The 21,162-nt window shown below is 57.4% G+C and overlaps 1 protein-coding gene across 5 annotated transcripts; it reads right to left on the bottom strand.

Annotated features, from left to right (window-relative positions):
• Positions 1-1,255: 1,255 nt before the first annotated feature.
• UBTF (upstream binding transcription factor) lies at positions 1,256-20,489 on the bottom strand. Of its 5 annotated transcripts, none has more exons than XM_030800685.1 (21): positions 16,957-17,290; positions 14,405-14,529; positions 12,795-12,970; positions 12,183-12,266; positions 11,931-12,086; positions 9,491-9,555; positions 9,092-9,212; positions 8,617-8,727; positions 8,148-8,281; positions 7,882-8,023; positions 7,553-7,594; positions 7,302-7,415; positions 7,055-7,210; positions 6,571-6,726; positions 6,377-6,487; positions 5,898-5,986; positions 5,604-5,793; positions 4,100-4,147; positions 3,933-4,004; positions 3,674-3,817; positions 1,256-3,587 (listed from the first exon to the last, which is right to left on the bottom strand). In XM_030800685.1, the coding sequence occupies exons 2-21, from the start codon at positions 14,460-14,462 to the stop codon at positions 3,462-3,464; spliced, it is 2,295 nt and encodes a 764-aa protein (XP_030656545.1). In that variant the 5' UTR covers positions 14,463-14,529; positions 16,957-17,290; the 3' UTR covers positions 1,256-3,461. The 5 variants fall into 5 exon arrangements, with proteins under 5 accessions (XP_030656545.1, XP_030656548.1, XP_030656547.1 ...); XM_030800687.1 differs by lacking the exon at positions 16,957-17,290 and adding an exon at positions 17,422-20,489 and having other exon boundaries at positions 2,812-3,587; XM_030800686.1 differs by lacking the exon at positions 16,957-17,290 and adding an exon at positions 15,683-15,904 and having other exon boundaries at positions 2,812-3,587.
• Between the last annotated feature and the right edge of the window lie 673 nt (positions 20,490-21,162).

Genomic DNA, 21,162 nt, shown 5'->3' with positions numbered 1-21,162 from the left:
TCAGATTTATTTCTGAGATAACTTTGGCTGCCATGTGAAGAATGGGCTGTAGGGGGCGAGAGTGGAAGCAGGAAGACCAGCTTTAGGAGGTCTTTGTAGAAGTTGAGCAATAATGGTGGCCTTAAATACGATGGGAGTGGCAACTGTGGGAGCCACCCTGTGGGAGGGGTCAACGGATTTGAGACAGCTTTAGGAAGTGGAATGGAGAGGTCTAGGTGATTGAACCTCGAGGTGAAAGGGAGAGAAGAGTCAAGGCCAATACTCTGCTTTCTAGGTTGAACGACTAAGCGTTTGGTAATCATTTCGGTTCTTGAGGTATGAGATGTCTGCAGGATATCCCAGGGGATGCAAGGGTGTCTACACAGGTCTGCAGCTTGGAAGAGCAGTCTCTGTCGGCACCACCTTTCAGAATGGTTGCCTGTGGGCGATAATGGGAGGTTGAAGGGAGAGACATGAACACCTGGGATAAAATGAGGAAGAGCTGACACCAGCAGAGTAGACCAAGAAGGCAAAAGACAGACAAGTGTTCACCAGATGTAATGAACATGTTGGTGACCTTAGCAAGGAGACTCAAAGGATGGTGGTAAGTGGGAGGCGAAGAGGAGCAACAAGCTTTTTAGAAGTTTGGCCAGTATAGGATAGGGGCAAGGGCTGGGAGAGAGTTCTCAGACAGGACCTGGGTCTGCAGCCCTTTGAGGTTCCACGAACCCAGCCAAGGCCTGCGCAGGAAAGAGTGTCTTCCCTTAATCTCAGAGAGCGAGTCATCTCAGCCTAGCCCAGCCCAGCCTGCTTCCCATCAGAGGCCTAGATGGTCTTAGGAAAGTCATCCTTAACCCTTAACCTTTAACCCGGGGTGGAGCTGAAGGCTCAAAGTGAGAGCGTGCTCCCTCAGCTCCCTCAACTCCCCACGATAAGCCCTACACTAGGAAGGTTTGCATGCCCAGGGCGAACCCTTGACCCTAATAGTTCATCACCTCCAATTCCCCGACCATGTACTTTGGGTGAAAATGCATTTGTTCTCCAACTTCTCAGAGTCTTTAGTGGTCTCACAACCCAAGGTGAACAAATGGAATTGAGAAAAGGGCAAGAACAGTAGCACAGAACAATGTGAAGGTAGGTTGCCTATGGAATCTTTAGGGAAGAGGAAGATAGTTCTAGGAAGAAAAGGCAAATTGGCTTCAAGCATTTTTATAGATCAAACCTGTTGGGTCACCCCTGTGAACCTTCATTGATTCCAGTGACCAGACAGCAGTCAAACCTTTGTTTTTCACTTTATTATACAAAAAAGGGAAAACAAAACTTCCACAGTTGGCTTTAAGCATAGGCAGACACCTCTAAGCCACTCCCTCCCACCTCCCATGATACAAATTCAAGTTGCGGTTGTTGTTGAATCCTACAAAACACTCCTTAAATATTAGAAAAAAAGTTGGGGGCGGGGATGGGGGTCTTCCCACCCCAGCCATCCCATCCCAGTGCCAAAATGCACTCAAGAGTGACCTCTTACAGCACCAACACCCCCACCCTGACAGTCCTGTTTGTACTGTAAGAATTTTTCAGTTTTTAAAACAGGAAAGAAAAAGTGCCCCATTCAAAGTTGTTTTTAAATGAAAATACATTCCACTGAAACACAACAGTGTAGGGGCATCCAAATAGGAAACTGGGGTTCTTTGCAGGGCTCTTGGGAAGAAATAGAACCTATAAACCCCTGTTACTTAATTCCAGGATTAGGACAAAGGAAGGGGAATGGGAGTGGGGAGTGTCCCCCCCCAGGCCTCCCCACCCCCAGCACCAAGGTCCAAGGCAGAGACTGTCTGCCTTCTTTTGGGAGAGGGACCCACCAGCCTCTCTGGGACCAGGGCCCTTCACCGTTCCTGCTCCACCTCCGTGGCAGAGTTCCCGCTCTTCCCCCATTCCTTGGCTTTCATTCAGAGGGGGAAGGTGGAAAAGCACCAAGCCCCAATTTAATAGGTCATTGACATGACCATAAAAAAACCCCCCAAATTTAGTCAACAAAAAAATAAGAACTACAGAGATAAGGTGGCTTGGCTTATTAAGAGTCAAGGAATCAAGGTACCAAAAAATATGGGAGATGGCTGGGAAGAGTTAGAGACAGCTGCAGATGCAGCTTTTGCAGACTTCTTGCCCAGCTGTGGGGTTGGGGGAGGAGGGAGCAGACCTGAGAAAGTAAAGGAAATAGGGGGTGGTGGGAGGATTCAAGGAAGGCTGGAGGGATGTGTAAGTTAGGAGCTCCCAGCACATTTCTTGAAGCCCAGGTTCTGAGCCTAGGGTGGCCAGGCTTGGCCTCTCAGATGAACAGGGGAGGCCTTTTCCACCAAATACAAGCTTTAAGCTTCACACCATCTTGCCTGCCTTTCCGCCTTCCTGCTGGACAATGGAGACCAGCAGCTTGGATGCATGTGACTCTGGCAGAGGGAGCCTGGTCTGGGAAGCATCCGAGAGTGGCTTCAGCACACTCCCCCTAATGGAATCAGAGACTGGGCAAAACAGAGGATGTGGAGAACGGGGCAGCCTCAGCCTGCTCCCACCAGGGTCAACATCTCCCGGCCCTCACCGACCCTTTTTCCAGATTCACAACAAACTGATGTGGGCTCTAGGACAGACCCCCTCACACACACACACACACACTCACACTCTCTCTTTTGCACACATCCACAGCTGCACCCATGCTATATACAGGAACACACATACACATACTCTCTTCCACACACATCAAGACCATTTTTAAAAGGTTCCAAACCTACCCCTAAACCCTCCCTCTCCCAGAAATGACAACAGAGACGGCAGCCGAGATCGGTAGGAAACGTCTCGTTGACAGCTCAGAGCTTAAAAAAAAATATATACACATATATAAAAAACACTTCTGCCCCCTCCCCCATGAATGGGTCCAGGCAGCTCCTTCCTGCAGGGGGCAGGGGAGAGGGCCACCAGGGCAGCGCCTGTTTTCTTGAAGGCACCGACCCTCCTCTCCCCATGTTCCCTGCCTCCAGTTCCAATGCAGAGGTCCAGGTGGCAGGCCCCTCTGGGAAGGAATGGGTCTTCCCCAAGCTTCTACCCCACCTTGGATTGGGCCGCAGGTGTGGAGGGCCTCATCAAACTCTTTGGGACCCCCCACCCCCACTCTCCGGTCCATTGTCCATGCCGGAACCGCAAGTGCAGAAGTGGGTGGGGTGGGCCAGGCTGGTCCGGTGCTGGCTTAGTCTGATAGTTGCTGTCCCTGGAGGAGGACCCCCAAGGGCTGATGTCTCTGAGGCTGCAGAGTCCTGGCCTGGGCTCCTCCGGCCCCCTACCCCCACCGTATTTTTTTTTTTTTAAAGAAAGAAAGAAAGTGGGGGAGGCCAGGGGGGCAGGGGACAGAACATGGGGGAGAAACAAAGGTGGTCAGTTGGGGAGGGGAGCTCCTGGGCTCTCCCTGGCTGCCCTGGCTGGGGTGGGGCTGAGCCTCAGTTGGAGTCAGAGTCTGAGGAGTCCCCTGAGGAGGAGGAGCTGGAGCTGCTGCCCTCGGACTCGTTGTCTTCATCCTCATCATCATCCTCATCGTCGTCTTCGTCCTCGTCATCCTCTTCATTCTGGGGGGTGAGAAAGGATGTGGAGTCACCAGGTGGCCCTCCTGGCAGGACTCCCCTCCCCTCCCACTATGCCCTGTCTGCCCCACCTCGTCCCCATCCTCGCTCTCGTCCTCACTGCTGGACTCAGAGGAGTCACCGCCATCTTCAGAGGAGTCCCCATTCTCATCATCTTCCTCTTCTTCATCCTCGTCCTCGTCATCCTCATCCTCTTCATCATCCTCCTCGGACTCCTTGGAGGGACGGAGGCACATCAGTGGTCTCTGGTCTCTGCCCAGCCATTCCAGGCAGTGCCCCCCGCCCCCCCGCCCCGGCCCCATGCCCCTGCATCTGGGAGGGGCTCCTTACCGACTTGGACTGCAGAGTAGTCCGGCTGGATTTGGGGTTTGGGCCTCGCAGCTTGGTCATGCTCTTACGTTTCTGCAGGATGGGGACACAAAGGTGGCAGCCATGAGTTCCAGACACCCCTGAATTCCCCCACCCCTACCCCACTGCTGCTCTGCTCCCAGACTCACGTTGGAGATGTACTCTTTATATGCTGCACGGTCCTGGGGAGACAGGCTCTGGGGGAGACAGAGGTGGCAAGGGTTGGAACACAGCCAACTGCTGCTGACTGAGCATGCTGGCCCAGTGCTACGCAGTGGGCTGAGCATTTATATATCATCACCCCATCTTACCCCACCCAGGCTCCCTAGATTTTGGGTCTCTGAAGAGAGCCCCTGGGATCTGAGAACACAGCTCTAATTTTTTTTTTCTTTTTTCCTTTTGAAACAGGGTCTTGCTCTGTCACCCAGGCTGGAGTGCAGTGGCACAATCTCAGCTCACTGCAGCCTTGACCTTCCCAGGCTCAAATGATCCTTCCAACTCAGCCTCCAGAGTAGCTGGGACTACAGGCATGTGCCACCACACCATGCTACCTTATAATTTTTTGTAGAGACAGCAGTCTCACTATGTTGCCCAGGATGGTCTTGAACTCCTGGCCTCAAGTGATCCTTCATACCTTGGGCTCCCAAAGTGCTAGGATTACAGGCATGAGCCACTGTGCTGGCCCAAACGCTAGTATTTCTGCTTCTGATGCCCAGAGTCCTTCTCTAAACCACTAAGACTGTTGGTTTTCACATTTTCCTTGTTGCTCTACGCAAATGGAAGCTCCTATCAGAGGCTTCCTCACTCCAAAGAAGTGCCCCCGTGATGAGTCAGCCTGGCATCATCAACCACACCCCAACATCAAACCCTTGAGCCACCGATGAGGTAGTGGGGCTCACCAAACTCCTGAAACGGCAAATCCCCACAATCTTCCTGGGTCCTTGGCCAACCTGCCTTGGTGAGTGGGAAGGACACAGGTGATTCTTTCCACTTTACAGATCTGACTACTCAACCAAAGCACAGAGGGGAAGCACAAAGGCCAGGAGTCTAGGAGAGGTCCCGTGGTCCCGGATGGGGGAGGAAAAGGCAGTCTGATTTGGATTCTTCTACTTACTGTGTGACCTTGGGCAAGTTACTTAACCTCTCTGAGCCTTGGTTTCCTTATTTTTAAAAAGGTGATAGTGGCTGCAGACGGTGGCTCAAGCCTGTAATCCCAGCGCTTTGGGAGGCCGAGGTGGGCGGATCACATGAGGCCAGGAGTTCGAGACCAGCCTGCCCAACATGGTGAAACCCCATCTCTACTAAAAACACGAAAATTAACCAGGTGTGGTGGTACGCGTCTGTAGCCCCAGCTACTCTGGAGGCTGTGGAAGGAGAATCGCTTGAACCTGGGAGGTGGAGGTTGCAGTGAGCCGAGACTGCACCACCGTACTCCAGCCTGGACAAGAGAGCAAGACTGTCTCAAAAAATAAAATAAAATAAAACATAAAAATAAAAGGGTGATAGTGACTGTTATCCTGAAGGATTGCAAGGGCATGGAATGAAATCATGAATGAGACCAGCCAGCACAAGTGGGTGGATGGGCCAGGCTGGGCTGGTGCTGGCTTAGTCTGATGCCTCCCTGTTCTTTCCAAGGGTCCCTTGCCCTCTCACCTTGACCCAGAGGTCCAGGTGCACCTTGTACTGCTTTTGCTGCTCCTCGGCCAGCTTTTTATAGTGCTCCTTCTGGCTCTGGGAGATGCGCTGCCAGCGGCTGCCGATCTCCACCATGCGCTCCTTCAGCGGCAGGTGGTTCAGCTCCCCATTGGACAGCAGCTCCTGGGAGAACTTCTGGTAACCGTTCCTGGGAGGTGGGGGTGGTACAAGGAGGGTCAGGACCCCAACAAAGCAGCCGTCCAGCCCTGACCCTCCCCCACCTCCAGGGCAGGCTCCAACCCCCAGGCTCACATGGGAGGCTTCTTGGGTTCTCCCTGGAATTTCATCTTCTTGGAAGAATTTGTAGCAGCTGGAGGTGCCCGCATCTCACTCAGCTCTCTCTGGAGGGAGAAAGGTCACACTCACCCCCCAGTCCCACCCCCAAAATACTGCTGCCTTCTGCCCCATGCCATCAGCACCTTAGCTGGCTGTCTTTTTCTGTGCCGGGGAGGAGGAGAAACAGGTAGCTAGTGAGCAACTTCCTGACAGCTCACATCTGAGGCAGGCACCACAGTTTACAAGTGCTTTCACAACTGCTCGCATCCCCCGAGTCAGCCTGGAGGTTAGCAATGTCACCCCCACCTTACTGATGAGAGACAGGGGTTCAGAGAAAGAAGCTGGGACTTGCTGAGGGTCACAGACCAAGGCTGGGCCTTCTTGCTCAGAGCTGCCCAACCAAAGGGGAGTTCCCGAGCTTTCAATGAATGGGGGGGCCCCGGCCCCATTCCTACCTCGTATCGCTTTTGGTCTTCGGCTGCCTTCTTAATCCACATCAGTTTCTCCTTCTTTTCCATGTTATTCCAGGTCATTTCCATGGCTTTCAAGGCCTTCACCCGGTCATTCTGGGGACCGATAAGGGTATCAGCCGTGGGAGGGGTCACCCGGGGCTAGAGGCTGCAGTACTACCCTTTCCCACCCCTGTCACCTTGAAGCGGGCCAGGTAGTCGCCGATAACGCTCTGTTGCCAGATCTCTTCAGCTCTCTTGGGGGACTCGGGCAGCTTGCCCCGTTCCTCGCGCTCCCCACCGGGCTTCCTCTCCGACTGAGCCTTGAGCGCCGCCTCCCGGGCCTTGTACTTGGCCTGCGGGGATGGCCCGGGCGTCAGCCTTCCACCCACCCCCAGGGGGCGCGCGCTCCCCACGCAGCAGCCCAGGCGCTCCCGCCGGTGGGCAGAGGCGGGCAGAGGCGTGGGCTGGTGCAGATGTCTCCCGCCTGGGGCTCGCCCCCGCCTGGCCTGCGGCGCTCAGCTGACAGCTTCCCGCCTTCCGGCTGCTGAGCGCCAGCCCCACGTCCCAGCCCAGGCACCGCGTGGCTCAGGCGGCCAGGGGCGAGGTGGCACGGCCCGCCAAGGGGAGGAGGGGACCCTGGCAGCCCCCCTGGGGGCACAGCGCTCTGCCAGGCAGCCTGACCTTCTTCTTCTCAGACAGGTCGTTCCACATTCGGGCCAGCAGGCGGGTCAGCTCGCTCTCGGAGAGCTCAGGCCGCTCCTCCTGCAGCTGCCGCCGCTTCTCCTCCGAGAAGATGAACATGGCCGACACGGGCCGCTTGGGCTTCTCGGAGCCGCCCTGTCCAGGTGCAGAGGGTCGGGGTCCGTGGGTGCTGCCAGGGAGCCCAGTCTTGCCCACCCCCGCCTGCGCGGCCGCACCCTCTGCCCACCTTGCCCCCTTCCTGGGCTGGCTTCTTGGAGGCGGGGCTGGTGGCCTGCTTCTTGTTGATGTTCAGCATCTTCTCTTCCCCCAAGACCCGCTGCTGCTCCTCCTCGGGCAGGCTCTGGACAGGAAAGAGGAGCACGGGGCTGCATGCCTGGCACCCAGACTGCATGGTGCCCTATCTCCAGGGGCTCACCAGGGCTCTGCCTGCCAAGTCCCAGTTCTCTCTGCCCACTGCCCCACCGGAGGAACACTCACCTCGAGGAAACGGAGCAGCTCCACCTCGTAATCTTTCTTTTTCTGGGAAAGTGAGTGGAGTCAGGATCAGTCTGGAGACAGTGTCCCCACAGACCCTGCAGTACTCCGAGGACAGTGACCTTCAGTGGGCCTCCAGAGCCTGGGTGTGGGCTGGACTCCCTGCCTGGACGGGCTCAGTTGCTAAGCCCAGCCCAGCCCCACACCGTATTGGAGGCAGGTACCAAAGGCAGGTACCCAAGGCACACGACACCAGGGACTGACTGGCCCAAGATGGGATCAGACCTCATGCTTCAAAACCCCAAGGCAGGGTGGCCCCTGCCACAGCTCACCTGGTCACACTTCTTGTGATAGGCATCCTTCTCCTTCTGGGACAGCAGCTTCCACTGCTGGCTGCACAGCACCATGCGCTCCGTGCTGGGCACGTCCTTCATGTTGGCCATGAGCTCTGCGCAGTACAGCGAGTAGCTGTTCCTATCAGAGCCGCAGGGAGAGAGGTGCAGCTGTCAGCGAGCAGGGCAGCAGGCCTTCTCACCTGCAGAGCCCAACCCAACCTCCCAGCTGCCCACTCGCCCATCCACCCCAGGGCAGCGCTCACGGAGGTGGCTTGGTGGGTCGCCCGTCAAACTTGTCCTTGAGCTGGCGTTCAGCCTTGGTGAGGGTGGACTTGGTGATACCCTCCTCACTGATGTTCAGCTCTGGGTGCTTCTGGATATAGTCTCTCATGATCTCCTGCAGAGCCAGGTGGGGGGATGGAGGGCAATGGGGTGTGGAGTTAGCTGGGGCAGGGGCAGGGGGAGAGCCGCTGGGGAGGGCAGGCAGGGAGCAAAGCTGGGGGTGGCTGCGCGTCAGTGGTGTCACACGAGACGTGGTGCCCTGCCCTGCCCTAGCCTGAGATCTCATGGGGGTTGGGGGTGGGGAAGGTAGGGGCAGAGGTGAGGGGCCCAGAAGGCCCCTCCCTCAACAGAGGGATGGGGAGTGACACCTCCCGCAGAGTGCGGTGGCCACGGAGTTGGAGGGCAGGCTCGTGAAGAGCCGGACGGGGAGGAGCGCAGCGGAAGCCTAACCTCGTACTCCTTCCGCTGCTCCAGGGCCTTATGAATCCATTTCAGCCTCTTTTTGTCCGAGAGCTGAGACCACTGCTTCCCCAGGGAGTCCTTCACCTCCTTCGTAGTGGCCTGCAAACCAAAAGCCGTCAGACACGCACAGGCAGCCAGGGGCAGGGGGAGGGGGGAAGGGGGAAGGGGGCACAGAGGCCCCCGCCCCCTCAGGCCATGGGAGGTCACATCAGTGTCCCCCACAGGCCAGGAGGGGAAGGCGGAGAGGCGGGGATCCCGCCTGGGTGCAAGGGGACTGGCTCATACACGCACGCACACACGCACACACTCGCACGCCAGCTGGCCCGGGCCCTGTCCATGCAGCCCACCCCTGGGAAGGGGCCTCCTCTCCTGCTCCCCTGCACCGTGCCCGGCCGACCTGGCGCGGCTCCCCCCTGGCCACAGCCGTGCATCCTCCACCCCCAACCCTTGGCCAGACACTCACATCTGGCCGCACTTTGAGATACACCTTCTTCTCGTGGGTGTACCACAGCTGCTGGGGGGTTTTGGGCTTCTCTGGGATGTCCGATTTCTTGGCATTCTGGATTAGGTCGGGGTGATCCTCCCTAGCCAGGACATGGGGAACAAGGATCAGCAGGGGACGCTGCCAGGGCAGACTCAAGCTAGCTGCCCCACCCACCAAGCCTCCTGGGCCTTTCAGCTGGGACTCAGTGGGACGGTGGCTGCCTGCCTGTCTCTGCCCCTGAGCATGGCACACCAGGGCTCACATGTGACCCATCCTCTTCCATGCCTCAGATATGGCAAACTCAAGGCTCTGGCCAGGGTTAGCCTATTCTGCTGCCCCCAGTGCCCCGTGGCCCTCCTCTGGGCTCCACTGCCTTACCTGAATCGGGCCAGGTTTCGCTCGAACTCCTGTTTCTCTCTCTGGAAGTCCTGAATATATTTCATCTGGGGGGAGGAGGGGATGGGGTCACCCAGGACCCAAGGGTATCTCACCCTGAGCTATGAAGGCCACCCAGACCCCTCCTCGCTGGCTCTTCTGCCTCCCACACTGTGATGCAGAGAGTGGAGGCTGGCGCCCTGCCTGCCTCCTGGCGGGACTCACCACAGAGCATACCTGCTGGCTTCTACCACAGATGGTGGGAGCTGCAGGGGTCGCCCAGACACTGAATCCTACATCATATTCTCTCCTTCTGAGCGAGAGTCCCAGAAGGGGGCCATGGCATTACCCACGGTCACACAGTGCGCAGTGTCAGCGATGAAGCTCCCCCACTCATTTCTCCAACACCACAGAACTCTCACACAGTGGTGTCGGGTGCAGGCCTTGCTCCTGTCACTCCCTCTTCTCACTGTCTGTGGCAGCTGACATTAGTCTGTCCCCTTGTAGGTAGCCTCTACATAGGGCCAGGGCTGGGCTGAGTCCTGTTTCCAAGGCATGAGGGGAGACTGTATGGAGGGGAACCCAGAGCGAGTTCTTCCAATACAAGTCTCAGCCAGCTACCCTGCATCTTCCTGCCCAGTTCTGACACCATCACCTTCTCTTTCTCCAGGATCCCGGCTGTCTGGCCCCTCCAGCCCTCCCTCCCTCAGCCCACTCATTCTCTCCCACCACTTGGCTTCCCTTCCCTTCATCACCCCCTTTTTAGCCTCCCCATTCTCACCTCCCTCCCTCCCTGCATCTTTCCCCACTTCTCCATAGTCTCCCTCTTGTTCCTCCTTTCCAATGTCTCTTTCTCTTCCTCATCGACCTTCTCTCTTGGCTCCCACACAATGTCCATCTCTTCTTTCGTCCTCGCAGGCTCACAATGGTGGCACTGGTAGGTGCCAGGGGCTCATGGCAATTGAGCCTAACCCCTGCCTCTTATAGAAGCACCACGCATGGACAGGCAGTGCTCCTTTTCCACAGTTCCCACAGAAAACCAGAAGCAGAGCTCAGCCTCCTCCTTCCCCAATCTGTCCTCCTCAGACAAAACAGTTTTAGAGCTGGAGGGCACCACACAGACCTGGCTCACCTCACATAAACACCAGGCCCACAGAAGTGAAATGACTTACCAAAGGCCCCATACACAGCAATTCAGTGGCAGAGCCAGGAGAACAGGCCCAAGTCTTGTGTCCCCCAGGACAGCACCTTGTCCACTCTACCAGTTTCTTCTGGTCTTCCCTGTCTCTGACTCTAGAGCTTGGCCTCTCCCTCCCATCCCATGAGAGTGTTTGGGTGTGTGCAGTCAACTGTCCAACATCCTCATCAAAGGGTTCAACAGTTCCAGCAATCCATACCCCTCTCTGCTTGGGCGGTGGTTGCAGACAGCTGGCTTCTTTTTTGGATACAGCACCAAGGGCATGTGAGTCTGCAGACAGGGTATGCCAACCAGGAAAAAGGGCTACTCATAGCATGGCAGCGGCCAGTGCCCCTTTTTGAGAACTGGCTATGTATGACTTTGTTTCCTCTCCAAGCAGATGTGCTTCTTGTCTTTCCTGCTGCCCTTCCCCATCTATCCCTGGCTCTGTCTCCTTGTCCAGTGTTTCTTCGTGTCCTCTGTCCCCATCCCATCTTCCTCGTGTCCCATCTGCAGGCTCCTCCAATGTTTTGCTGCCTATCTCTGGGAGGGACCTCCTGAGCTCTGTGACTGCAGCCCTGCCTGGCAGGCTTGGGCAACCCTTCACCCAGAGTTAATGCTTTGATGGTCTGGGACAGTGCCCGACTTCTGCAAGGAACAGTATGAGGCCAGGAGGGACAATGTGTGTCCTTGAGTGAACACATATGTGCGGAGAAGGAAGTGCACTTCACAGGTGGACGTGGCAGTAACAGCACTGGACTGGGACTCTAGGGCACTAAATCCTGCTCTAGCATCAATAGTTGTGTCACCCGGGACACTTAATCTTCCTGCACCTCAGTTCCTTGCCCACAAAACTGGGATAACCTTTTCCTGGGGTTACCTTTATAAAGACATTGCAAGTATCAAATGAGACCATGACGGGAAACATCATAGAGGGTGAAGAAGTGCTGTGCAGCCTAACAGTGAGGATGGGTGTATGGAGGAGAGACAGCTTGATGAAACAGAATGCTGTGGTTTTTCTGTAGGGGGAAAGGTTGGTCTGAGCACCTGCTGTCTGGTTTACATCTGTGATGGTGCCTGTGCCTGACCGTGTGTGGGCCAAGGAAGGGGCGATCAGGTGTGGCTGCCCAGGACCTATTCTGCTGTGCTGACTCACCCTCGTCCCTGATGCCAGGTTTCTCCAAGGCCTACCTCCAACTGACCCACACCACGCCAGCTGCTCCCAGCCTCTCCCCTCCTCCCACCTTAACTCTCCTCCCCCCCCACCTTCTTCTTCTCCGGAAGCTCCTTGTATTTCTTGGACAGAATCTTGGTTAGGTCCAGGTTGCTCATCTCAGGGTGGAGTTTCGCATACTTGGCCCGCTTCTCCATGAAGAAGCGGAAATAAGGGGTCAGGGGCTTCTTTGGGAAGTCTGGGTGTTTCTGGAAAAAGGGACAAGGACACAGTGGAGGTCAAATACATCCGTTCTTTGGACCTTTCCTCCCATACCCATCATGCTCCTCCTCCTAATAACTCACCTTGAGTTTTTTGCCTTTGTAAGGGTTTTTAACATGTTCCTGAGCATCGAGGATCAATTCTGTCAATGTACGGAACTTCCTCACCTGGAAGAAGAGGGGTGGGAGGAAGGGGAAGTTGGGAAAAGGAAAATGCCACACAGTAGCATACCCCCATCTTATAACGGGTCTCTTCTACTCTTTACTAGACTAAATTTAGCAAAAAAGAGCAGAGGCCAACAGCCAAATGAAGCAGGCAGCACGACACCCAGGCACTGGCCCATGCCTACCGCAGAGGCCCAGGCAGTCAGTACACACCAAAGGCCAGCAACAAGGGGACTAACTGACCTCAACCTGGTTGTCCGTGCTAGCACCTCCATCAATCTCAGCACAGCTCAGGCTGTTCAGCTCAAGACCACTCAGATAGAAAGTGGCATAACTTTAAGCCAGTGCTGTCAACCGTGCCACCTCCCAAAACGCAAAGGGGCAGGTAGAAAGCTAACGGGAGACCACATGAACGCCTCTCCTGGTCTCTTTCCTTCCTGTTTACAGCCTGTTTCACTTCCCCCACCACGGCTGAGGTGGGGGTATGTGTGTATGTGTATGTGTGTGAGTCAGAAAAGGGGGATCAGTTACCTCATTGGAAATCTCCACCCATTTGAGCTTGCACATGTCTCCAGAAAAGTCCTTAAATGCTACTTTTTCCCAGTCCATATGTGATTCGGTGGTTTTGAACTTGGAGCTGTCATTGGATGGAAGGTTGTTCTTCATGCATTCCAGCAAAGTCAGCATGTCTTCCTGGGACCAACGGTCTGGTAAAGGGTAACGGAGGCCATCATGCCTGGCTCATGCTATCCCCCTGATCTGTTCCCCAGTTCTTGAGTGCTCAACTCTTCCTCCCTAGGGCATTCCAGCCCCTGGTTGCTTCCTATCTGAAGGCAGAGACAAGATATGGCTCAGTCCTAAGGAAACTGGCCATATTGGATCAGGGCAGGGACTCCAGTCCAAACCATGCTATACCCAGAAAGCCAGGCTCGAACTCAAGTTGGCTTGCTTCAAAGCTATTATCATTTCTACTGTGCCAAGCTGCAATGGGCAGCTATTTGCTGTAAGGGGAAGAGGGGTGGAAATGAAGGTACAGTGATTCAGGGCTTTGTGGGAAACGAGGTAGCTTGTCAGAGAAGGAGGGAAGCACGGAGGCGATATATCTAAATGTGCTGCCAAGTTCAAGTTCTGAGTGGATATTCTAAATGTGCAACGACTGAGAATGGGGTGTGGACAGTAAGGAAAACCCATGCAGATGTCTCTCCTGCACAGCTGGAAACCAGTGTTAGAGATACCCACCATCCCCTAGCCCCTTAACGCAGATCAAGGGAGAATTTCTGGCAAATAAGAAAAAGGAAAAAGAAACAGAAGCAGGATACAGGGCAGCTCTGAGGCAAGGTAGGCAGGTGCACAAAAACTCTCAGGGCCCTGCTCCAGGGAGAACCCCCAGAATTACAAGCTGTCTTGTCAGCCCAACTACCCAGGGAAGCAGGACCAGGTCTGGAAGTTATTTTCAGCCACTGAAATGCAGCCCTAGAGAGCTCTAGGCCTCTGTGGATGGGCTGGGAGAATAGCCACCCAAGGCCAGAAGTCAAAAGGGCTCTCCATTTTCATTTGCATCTCGTAACCTAGGCCAGAGATTCTGCAGAATGGGCCACATGGACCCATAATCCCCTCTCCCCTCAATGTCCCACAAGCATGGCCAGCTGCCCAGCTTCATCCTACCCTCTATCCCCATCTAGACCGGATCACTGCTGAATGAGGCAAAGATCTAGTTGAGTACACATATCCCATGGCTTGGGGCCTAAAACCACCAAAACAGCCCTTTTCTCCACCTGCCTCTACAAAAGCCTCATAGTCTTCCTAAAAGGCCTGAGAAGCCTTCCCCAACCGCTTCCTGACCCTTCCTCCACACTCATCCTTTCTCCCATTCCAGGACACTGGGCTGGGACACACTTTAGGCTGAATGGGAACCCCAGAAGGCAGGCCTCCTCTAACATAGAGGGTGAGGGACAGGGAGAGAGGGGAGGATTCAGCCAAACCCCAAGTGTGGGAGATGCTTGATTCATAAATACTCAAGGCACTTTCTCCCCCAGTTCAGTGTATGCAGACCGAAAAAGCCCTTGAAGAAGGGAGTGAGCCCCACAGCCACGAGAGAAAGACGGTTTAAGTTTCAGAGGGCCGGGGGTGGATGCCCCTACCTTGGCCTTTGGGGGCGGCCATTTCCAGGTCTGTGGGGCAGTCGGCTTCTCCGTTCATCCTCCAGCTGTCCAGCCACCTCCTCGGTCGTGCTGGCCGGGCAACCCGGGGTCAAAGCCACCTCACCCTTTGGAAGACATACCAGTTCCCATTCAGGAAGGCTGAGAGGTGAACGACTTTCTAACCCTCCCCGCCCAGAGTAGAAGGGGGCAAGTCCACACTCTCAGAGACCCAGCCATGACCTTATTAGACTTAAGGGGTTTGTGGGAGTGGGAGTGCGCCCCTCCTCTTCTTCCTGACCCCCTCCCCCAGCCCCTGCAGCCCGGCTCCGCGGCGCGCGCCCTCCCCTGCCCACGCGAGGGCCTGCTCCCAGCTCCCGCGTGCAGCGAGCGCCCGCCCTCCGCCCCCCTTCCAAACCCCAGCCAAAAAAAAAAAAAAAAAAAAGAAAAAATCTCCTCCTCCTCGGAGCGCCCGCCCCGGGGAGGCCCCAGGCTGGAGGGCGGGGGAAGAGGAAGGGCGGGTAAAGGGCGCGCGCGGCCACGGAAGCGGGCACGCGCCCCAGTCTCCTCCTCCCGCCTCCCCCCGGCCGGTTCCCCCCGCCTCCGCAACCCGGCGGGGACCCGGACGCAGCGCAGCCGCCGCCAGCCCCGGAGCGCAGCGGCCGCACCGCCCCCGGGGACCGGATCCGGATTCCCGCCGCTCCCCCCTCCCGGGCTCCCTTCGCCGTCCCCGCCCGCACAGGCGGGCAAGCAGCCGGAGAGAAGCGGCCTAGCCTGCCCCCCGCCCCCGAGCCACCCACCCCGGCCAGAGGCGCCGCCACCGCCCAGCCACCCCGACGCGCACGGAGGAGCCCGGCACAGAGGCGCGACCGCGGCGGGAACCGCCGCCTCCTCCCCCGAGCCTGCGGCCCAGCCCCGCCGGCGCCCCCGCCCCGGCCTCCGGGGAGCCGAGCCAAGGAGAGGGCGGGAGGACGGCGGCCAGGAGGCGGGGGCGCAGCGCTCACCGGCCCCGCCGCCCCCTCCGGCGGCCGGGGAGAACTGCGCCTGCCGGCTCGGAGAAGCGCGGGCTCCTCCGCCAGCGGCCGGGGCTCAGCTCAGGCCTCGCTTCCTGCCTTCCCCTCCCCCGGCTCTCGGCGTCCTCCCAAGTGCCCTGGTCTGCTCGCGCCCGGTCCCCTGGTCGGTGGTCGCTCCAGGTCCTCGCTGGGCGCCCACCGCACCCCGCGGTTCGCTCCCTGCTGTCCAGCCCCGACCCCAGCGCGCGTCCTCAGCCGCCTCGGTTACCCGGCGCAGCGCGGCCTCCGGGCTTCCCGCTCCGGCGGCTCCCTCCCCGGCTCTGAGTGGCGGCGCCCTCCCCCGCTCGGCCGGGCACAGCCGCAGCTCCCTCCCGCGGCGGCAGCGGCTCCTCCTCCGGGCGAGGCGGCGGCGCTGGGGCGGCGGCTGCTGCTGCTGTGGCGGCGGCGGCGGCTGTGGCTGCTGCCTGCTGCTCCTCGCGGCGAAAAGCACAAAGCACAGCGCCCTCCGCCTGCAGGCAGCCCGCCCGCCGCCGGCCCCGGCCTCAGCTCGCACACCCCCCGCCGCCGCCGCAGCCTCAGCCGCCGGAGCAGGGAGGAGGAGGGAGAAGGGAGGAGGAGGAGCGGGAGGGGGGGCGGGAGAAGCGGGGCAGCGAGCGCGTCCTTCCCCGTAGAGCGCACACCGACCCCCGGGGAGCGAGCGCCAGCCCGCCCGCCTCGCCGGCTCCGCTCCCTCCCACAGCCTGCCCGGGCGGGCTCCGCGGGGGGCAGCTGGGAGGAGGGGCGGGAGCTGGGGGGACCCGGGCGGCCGAGGCGGAGGGAAGGAAGGAGGGGAGGGGGGTGGTGGTGGTGCTGGTGCTGGTGGCGGCGGCGGCGGCGGCTGCTGCTGCTGCTGCTGCTGCCGCCGCCGCCGCCGGGGAAGGGGGGGGCCGGGGCAGGGAGACACGCAGCCGCCCGGATGGCGGCGGGGCTCGGAGCCGAGGCGGGCGGGCGGGCGCCGAGAGCGACCTCGCCAGACCCGCGGGGGAACTAGCAGGCTTCGCCGGCGCGGGAGGGAGGGCCGAGGCGCGGCCGCGGAGAGGGTGCCCAGAGGGGACCCCGGCGTCCGGGGAGGCTCGGGGGGCGCCCACAGCACTGCTCCGGAGCTCTCCCCCAAGTCCTCCCAGCTCAGACTAGGGCTTCCAGGCCAGCTCTCTCCCGCCTCCCGGAGCGTGGCCACTGGTTTGGGGCGCACGCACGCCGATCGCGGCGTCCAGCTTCGGTGCCTACCTCGCGGTCCTCTCGTTGCCGAATGGCATATACGAAACTTAAAAAAAAAAAACCCAAAACTAAAACCTCTGCATTAAAAAAAAAAAATCCCCGTTGCTCTTTACACCCCGGAAACGGCGAGGGAACGACGGGCTCCGGCGGAGGGGCCGCTGTGGGAGCCGGTTCAATCCAGCCCGGCATGGCTCCCCAGGCCTGCCCGGGCGCATGGAGATCGGCGCCGCCGCCACTCGTAGCAACCCCTCTCCCCCGAAATCCGCGGCGCCCGGGCTCACTTACCGAGCGTGTGGATGGGAGCGCAGGCCGGGGGCACCTGGGAGCACGGCGGGCCGAACAGCCGAGCCGCAGCTCCGCTGCAGCCGACGCCGGGGCAGCGAGTCGCCAGACAAAGCCCGAGATGGCGAAGCGGAGCGACGGCTAATGGCGAGCCCCACGCGCCGCGCTCCGCCCGCCCCGCTCCGCCCGCCCGCCCGCCTCGGCGCAGCGCAGCGCCGCTCCGAGCGCTTGCCCGTCAGAGCCGCCTCGGCGCCGCCGCCTCCCGGGCCACCCCGGCCTCGCCTGGCCCCTCCGCCTCCTCCGGGCGGCTCAGCCTCACCCCTTCCCTCCCACTGCTCTAGGGGTTGCACAAAAAAAAATTTTTTTTTTTAAAGAAAAATGGTTTTCTTTTTTTTTTTTCTTTTTTTCTTTTTTGCAGGGCGGGCATGTTGAGACTTTTGGATCTTTCTGCCCCCAGCTCGCACTCACCTGCGGAGCAGCCGGGAGGGCTAGGGGTGGGGGCGCGCGGGGCTGGAGCCGGCGAGCGCGGGTTGAAAGCCAGCCAAGCTCTGCAGCGCCCGACCCGGGCGTGTACGCCGCCGCCAGTCCCCGCAGAGAAATCGTCCTCCTACCCCCGCCTCCATCGCTCTGCGTTTCTCTTCCAATCAGCCGGTCGCTTGGTGGCTCCTCCATTCTCCGGCCAAGCCCAGCTGCCTAGAGCGAGCTCTACTCCTCCATCTGTTCGCCGGGGTCCTCGCTCCCCTGCCGGGGCCGGCGAGACGGCGTGAGGCCGGAGGGGGATTTGCAAGGAAACCTGCCTGCTTCCCGCTCCCATTGCTCCATCCCCGCTGCCTCCTGCCTCCTGCTTCTCTCCTGCGTCTTTCCAACTCTCCCCTGTCGCCACTGGTGTGTGTCTGAGTGTGTGCGCGGTTTTTTTTTTTTTTTTTTTTTTTTTTATTGCTCTTTGCTTTTGCAACCCTGAAGCAAAAGGGAGGGGGGGTAGTTACAGAAAAAAAAAAAAAAAAGGCGAGAAAGAAGCTCTTAGATTTGCAACACATCGGAAAACCGGGGGAGCACCCCGCCTTATCCGATCTCCATGCTCCGCGAGGGCCTTCCGGGTTTTAGGACGAGCTTCTCAATGTCCCCTGCTTCGCTGGGTTTAGGATCCGAGGAGTCCGAGCAAAAAGTTCTTCCCCTGGGTCGTAGTGAGGGGCGTCGGGGTGGGAGTTGCGGGGATTTTTCAAGAAGCAGCAGCTATCCTTCCTACCCCGGCGTCGGTCACTGGGCCGGGGTGGGAGAAGGAGCAAAATCAGTGGGTTTGCGCGAGGGATCTTCTAGGGTCGAGGCGGGTGTGGGGGGAGTTGGAACCGGGAGACACCGCTTGGCGCATCTCCCCCTCGGTCTCTACCTCCTGTCCTATGCCAGCTCCCCCTTTAATTTTTTTCCTCTCCTTTAATCTAATTTCTTCCAACTCCACCTTTGTTGTTACCGGCGTCACGCCCGGACCAGCCAATCCCCGCCACGCAATCAGCTTGTCAAAAAGCCTCGGCCAGCCCTGGGAAAGCAGGCCGCAGGCGCTGCCCCCCGCCCACCCCCTCCCCGGCGGCGGCGGCGGGCAGCCGCGAGGGGAGCCCAGCACCTGGTTCTCGCTGCCCCGGGCGGCAGCGGGGCAGCCTCCAACAAGACGTCCCTCGGTTCACTGTCCTGCAGGCCGGGGATGAAAGGCCTGGGCAGGGTCCACCACTCACTCTCCCACTGCTACGGCGGTAGTTGACTGTCTGCCTCCCCTTTTCAGAGGAAAGGTTATCAGGACAGGACGCAGGGAGCCAGAAGACTATCTGAAGGAAGCCTGCTTCCAACAGGCCCAGCCTCCAGCCACCGCTCCTGGGGCAGCGCCATTGCTCCTGGCTGTCAGGCTGCCAGTCTCCCACATCGACGCTCTACTGCCCGCATCTCGGCCAGCTGGGTCACCCAGCCCCTTTCGACTCTCCCCTGGCACGCAGCCTTCTTCACTCGGCCTGCCTCGCTGCTGCTGTAATTCCTCTTGTCTCCTGGGAGAAAGGAGATTGCTTTCCCAGGACTTCCACATCCCACTTCTGTCACGTTTCACAAACAGGGAGGAAGCCCTGTCAAGATCTGGTGTGTCCTGTTTTTTTTTTTTCTTCCAGAGGGCACTGGCATGTAGGAGAAGCGGATTTACCACTAGTAGATGTTAATGAAATTTCAGCTTCTAGGCCCCTAACTTGCAGGACCTGCCCAAGGCCCTGAACTTAATTTTGTTTTCATCATTTGGTATTTTTTTGTCAAAAGAGCCACCGACCACCTCCCCGCTACCCCAGAACTGAACATGTTTCTGGCCCTACAAACCCAGGTCGGCCCTTGGAATATACACAGGCGAATTTGTGTGGGATCACACTGTGCTAAAGGTGAGGCATGGTGGGCTAGGCGCACTGGCTCACACCTGTAATCCTAGCACTTTGGGAGACCAAGACAGGAGGTCTTAAGTGATTAAGCCTAGGAGTTCGAGATCAGCTTAGACAACATAGCAAGACCCTGCCTCTACAAACACACACACACACCCTATTATATAAAAAAAAAAAAAAAAGGAAAAGTGAAGCATATAACTGACTTTATTGTTTTGACTAGGAAAGAGCAAAGGGTTTGGAATCAAAAGTCCCAGCTTCCCCACCTTCTTAATAGTGTGTGAATCTGAGTGCCTTATTAATCTTCCCTGGTCTCAGTTTCCGTATCTGTAAAGTTAGAATAGCAATCCTGTTTACTTTGCTTCTCTCACCAGGGATCAGAAGGTCAAATGAGATGATGTATGTAAAATTGTAAAGTCCTCCACAGATGGCACTTGCCACATTACAGTGAGAGAACTTGAGACCCCCCCACCAACAACGTTCCAAATCTTCCACATGCAGATCTGGAGTCCAGGTGTCCTGGCTCCTGGCCCTGAACTTTTTGGCTGGGCCAAGGGGATTTTCGGTAAAGTGCTTTGGAATAAAACAGGATAAACGTGAATCATGAGTATTTATTGATTCCTTGGGCAGCAAAAACTATGGCTGGCACCCTTGCCACTTGGAAACGAATTGGCTTGTTTTACATCTATTTCGTCTGTGGTGAGGTCAGGAGTCCAAGACTTGGGCTAAGGGCCAGAGTATGAGGGAATCTGCCCTTGGCCCTTTTTCTTTGCCCGCTTTCCCAGTTCATCTCCCTCCCCACCCTCTAGCCTTCTGGCATGTGCCTTGAAGCAGAGCGCTGGCATTCAATAACCCCAGCCCAGGCTGGTGACAAAGCAGGATCCTAGCTACACAATTTCCACTTGGCCTCAGCATTTCCCCAGGTTGCCAGCATCCAAGCACCAGCTTATATAAAACCCCCAGAGTGCCTGGAATGTGTTAACCAAAGTATGGTACTTAAATTACCGGTCTACAGGGAGTAATTTTAGATGGTATACCAATATTTTCAGATTTATATATTTTAATGTGTATTGGAAATGTTCTGTTTTTAAATTTTTATTTAAGATGGTATAAAGACACACGTTTTTGGGCCAAGAATGTTATTGTCCCTTGTTACTTTTTTTTTTTTTGGGACGGAGTTTCGCTCTTGTTGACTAGGCTGGAGTGCAATGGCGCCATCTTGGCTCACCGCAACCTCCACCTCCTGGGTTCAAGTGATTCTCCTGCCTCAGCCTCCCAAGTAGCTAGGATTACAGGCATGCACCACCACGCCCAGCTAATTTTGTAATTTTAGTAGAGATGGGGTTTCTCCACGTTGATCAGGCTGGTCTCGAACTCCCAACCTCAGGTGATCCGCCCACCTTGGCCTCCCAAAGTGTTGGGATTACAGGCGTGAGCCACAGCGCCCGGCCTGTCCCTTGTTTTATTTTTTTTATTGCTGTGTAAATTAGAGACAGTAAAGTACACACACTTTAAGTATACAACTTTTTTTTTTTTTTTTTTTTGAGATGGAGCTTTGCTCTTGTCACGCAGACTGGAGTGCAATGGCACGATCTTGGCTCACTGCAACCTCCACCTCCCTGGTTCAAGCAATTCTGCCTCAGCCTCTCGGTAACTGGGATTACAGGTATGCGCCACCACACCCAGCTAATTTTTTTGTATTTTTATTTATTTTATTTTATTTTTATTTATTTATTTTTTGAGATTGAGTCTAGCTCTGTTGCCCAGGCTGGAGTGCAGTGGCACGATTTCAGCTCACTGCTACCTC

The sequence above is a fragment of the Nomascus leucogenys genome, chromosome 19 (assembly GCF_006542625.1).
Source record: "Nomascus leucogenys isolate Asia chromosome 19, Asia_NLE_v1, whole genome shotgun sequence".
Lineage (NCBI taxonomy): Eukaryota > Metazoa > Chordata > Mammalia > Primates > Hylobatidae > Nomascus > Nomascus leucogenys.
This window is presented reverse-complemented; position numbering and strand designations above follow the sequence as displayed.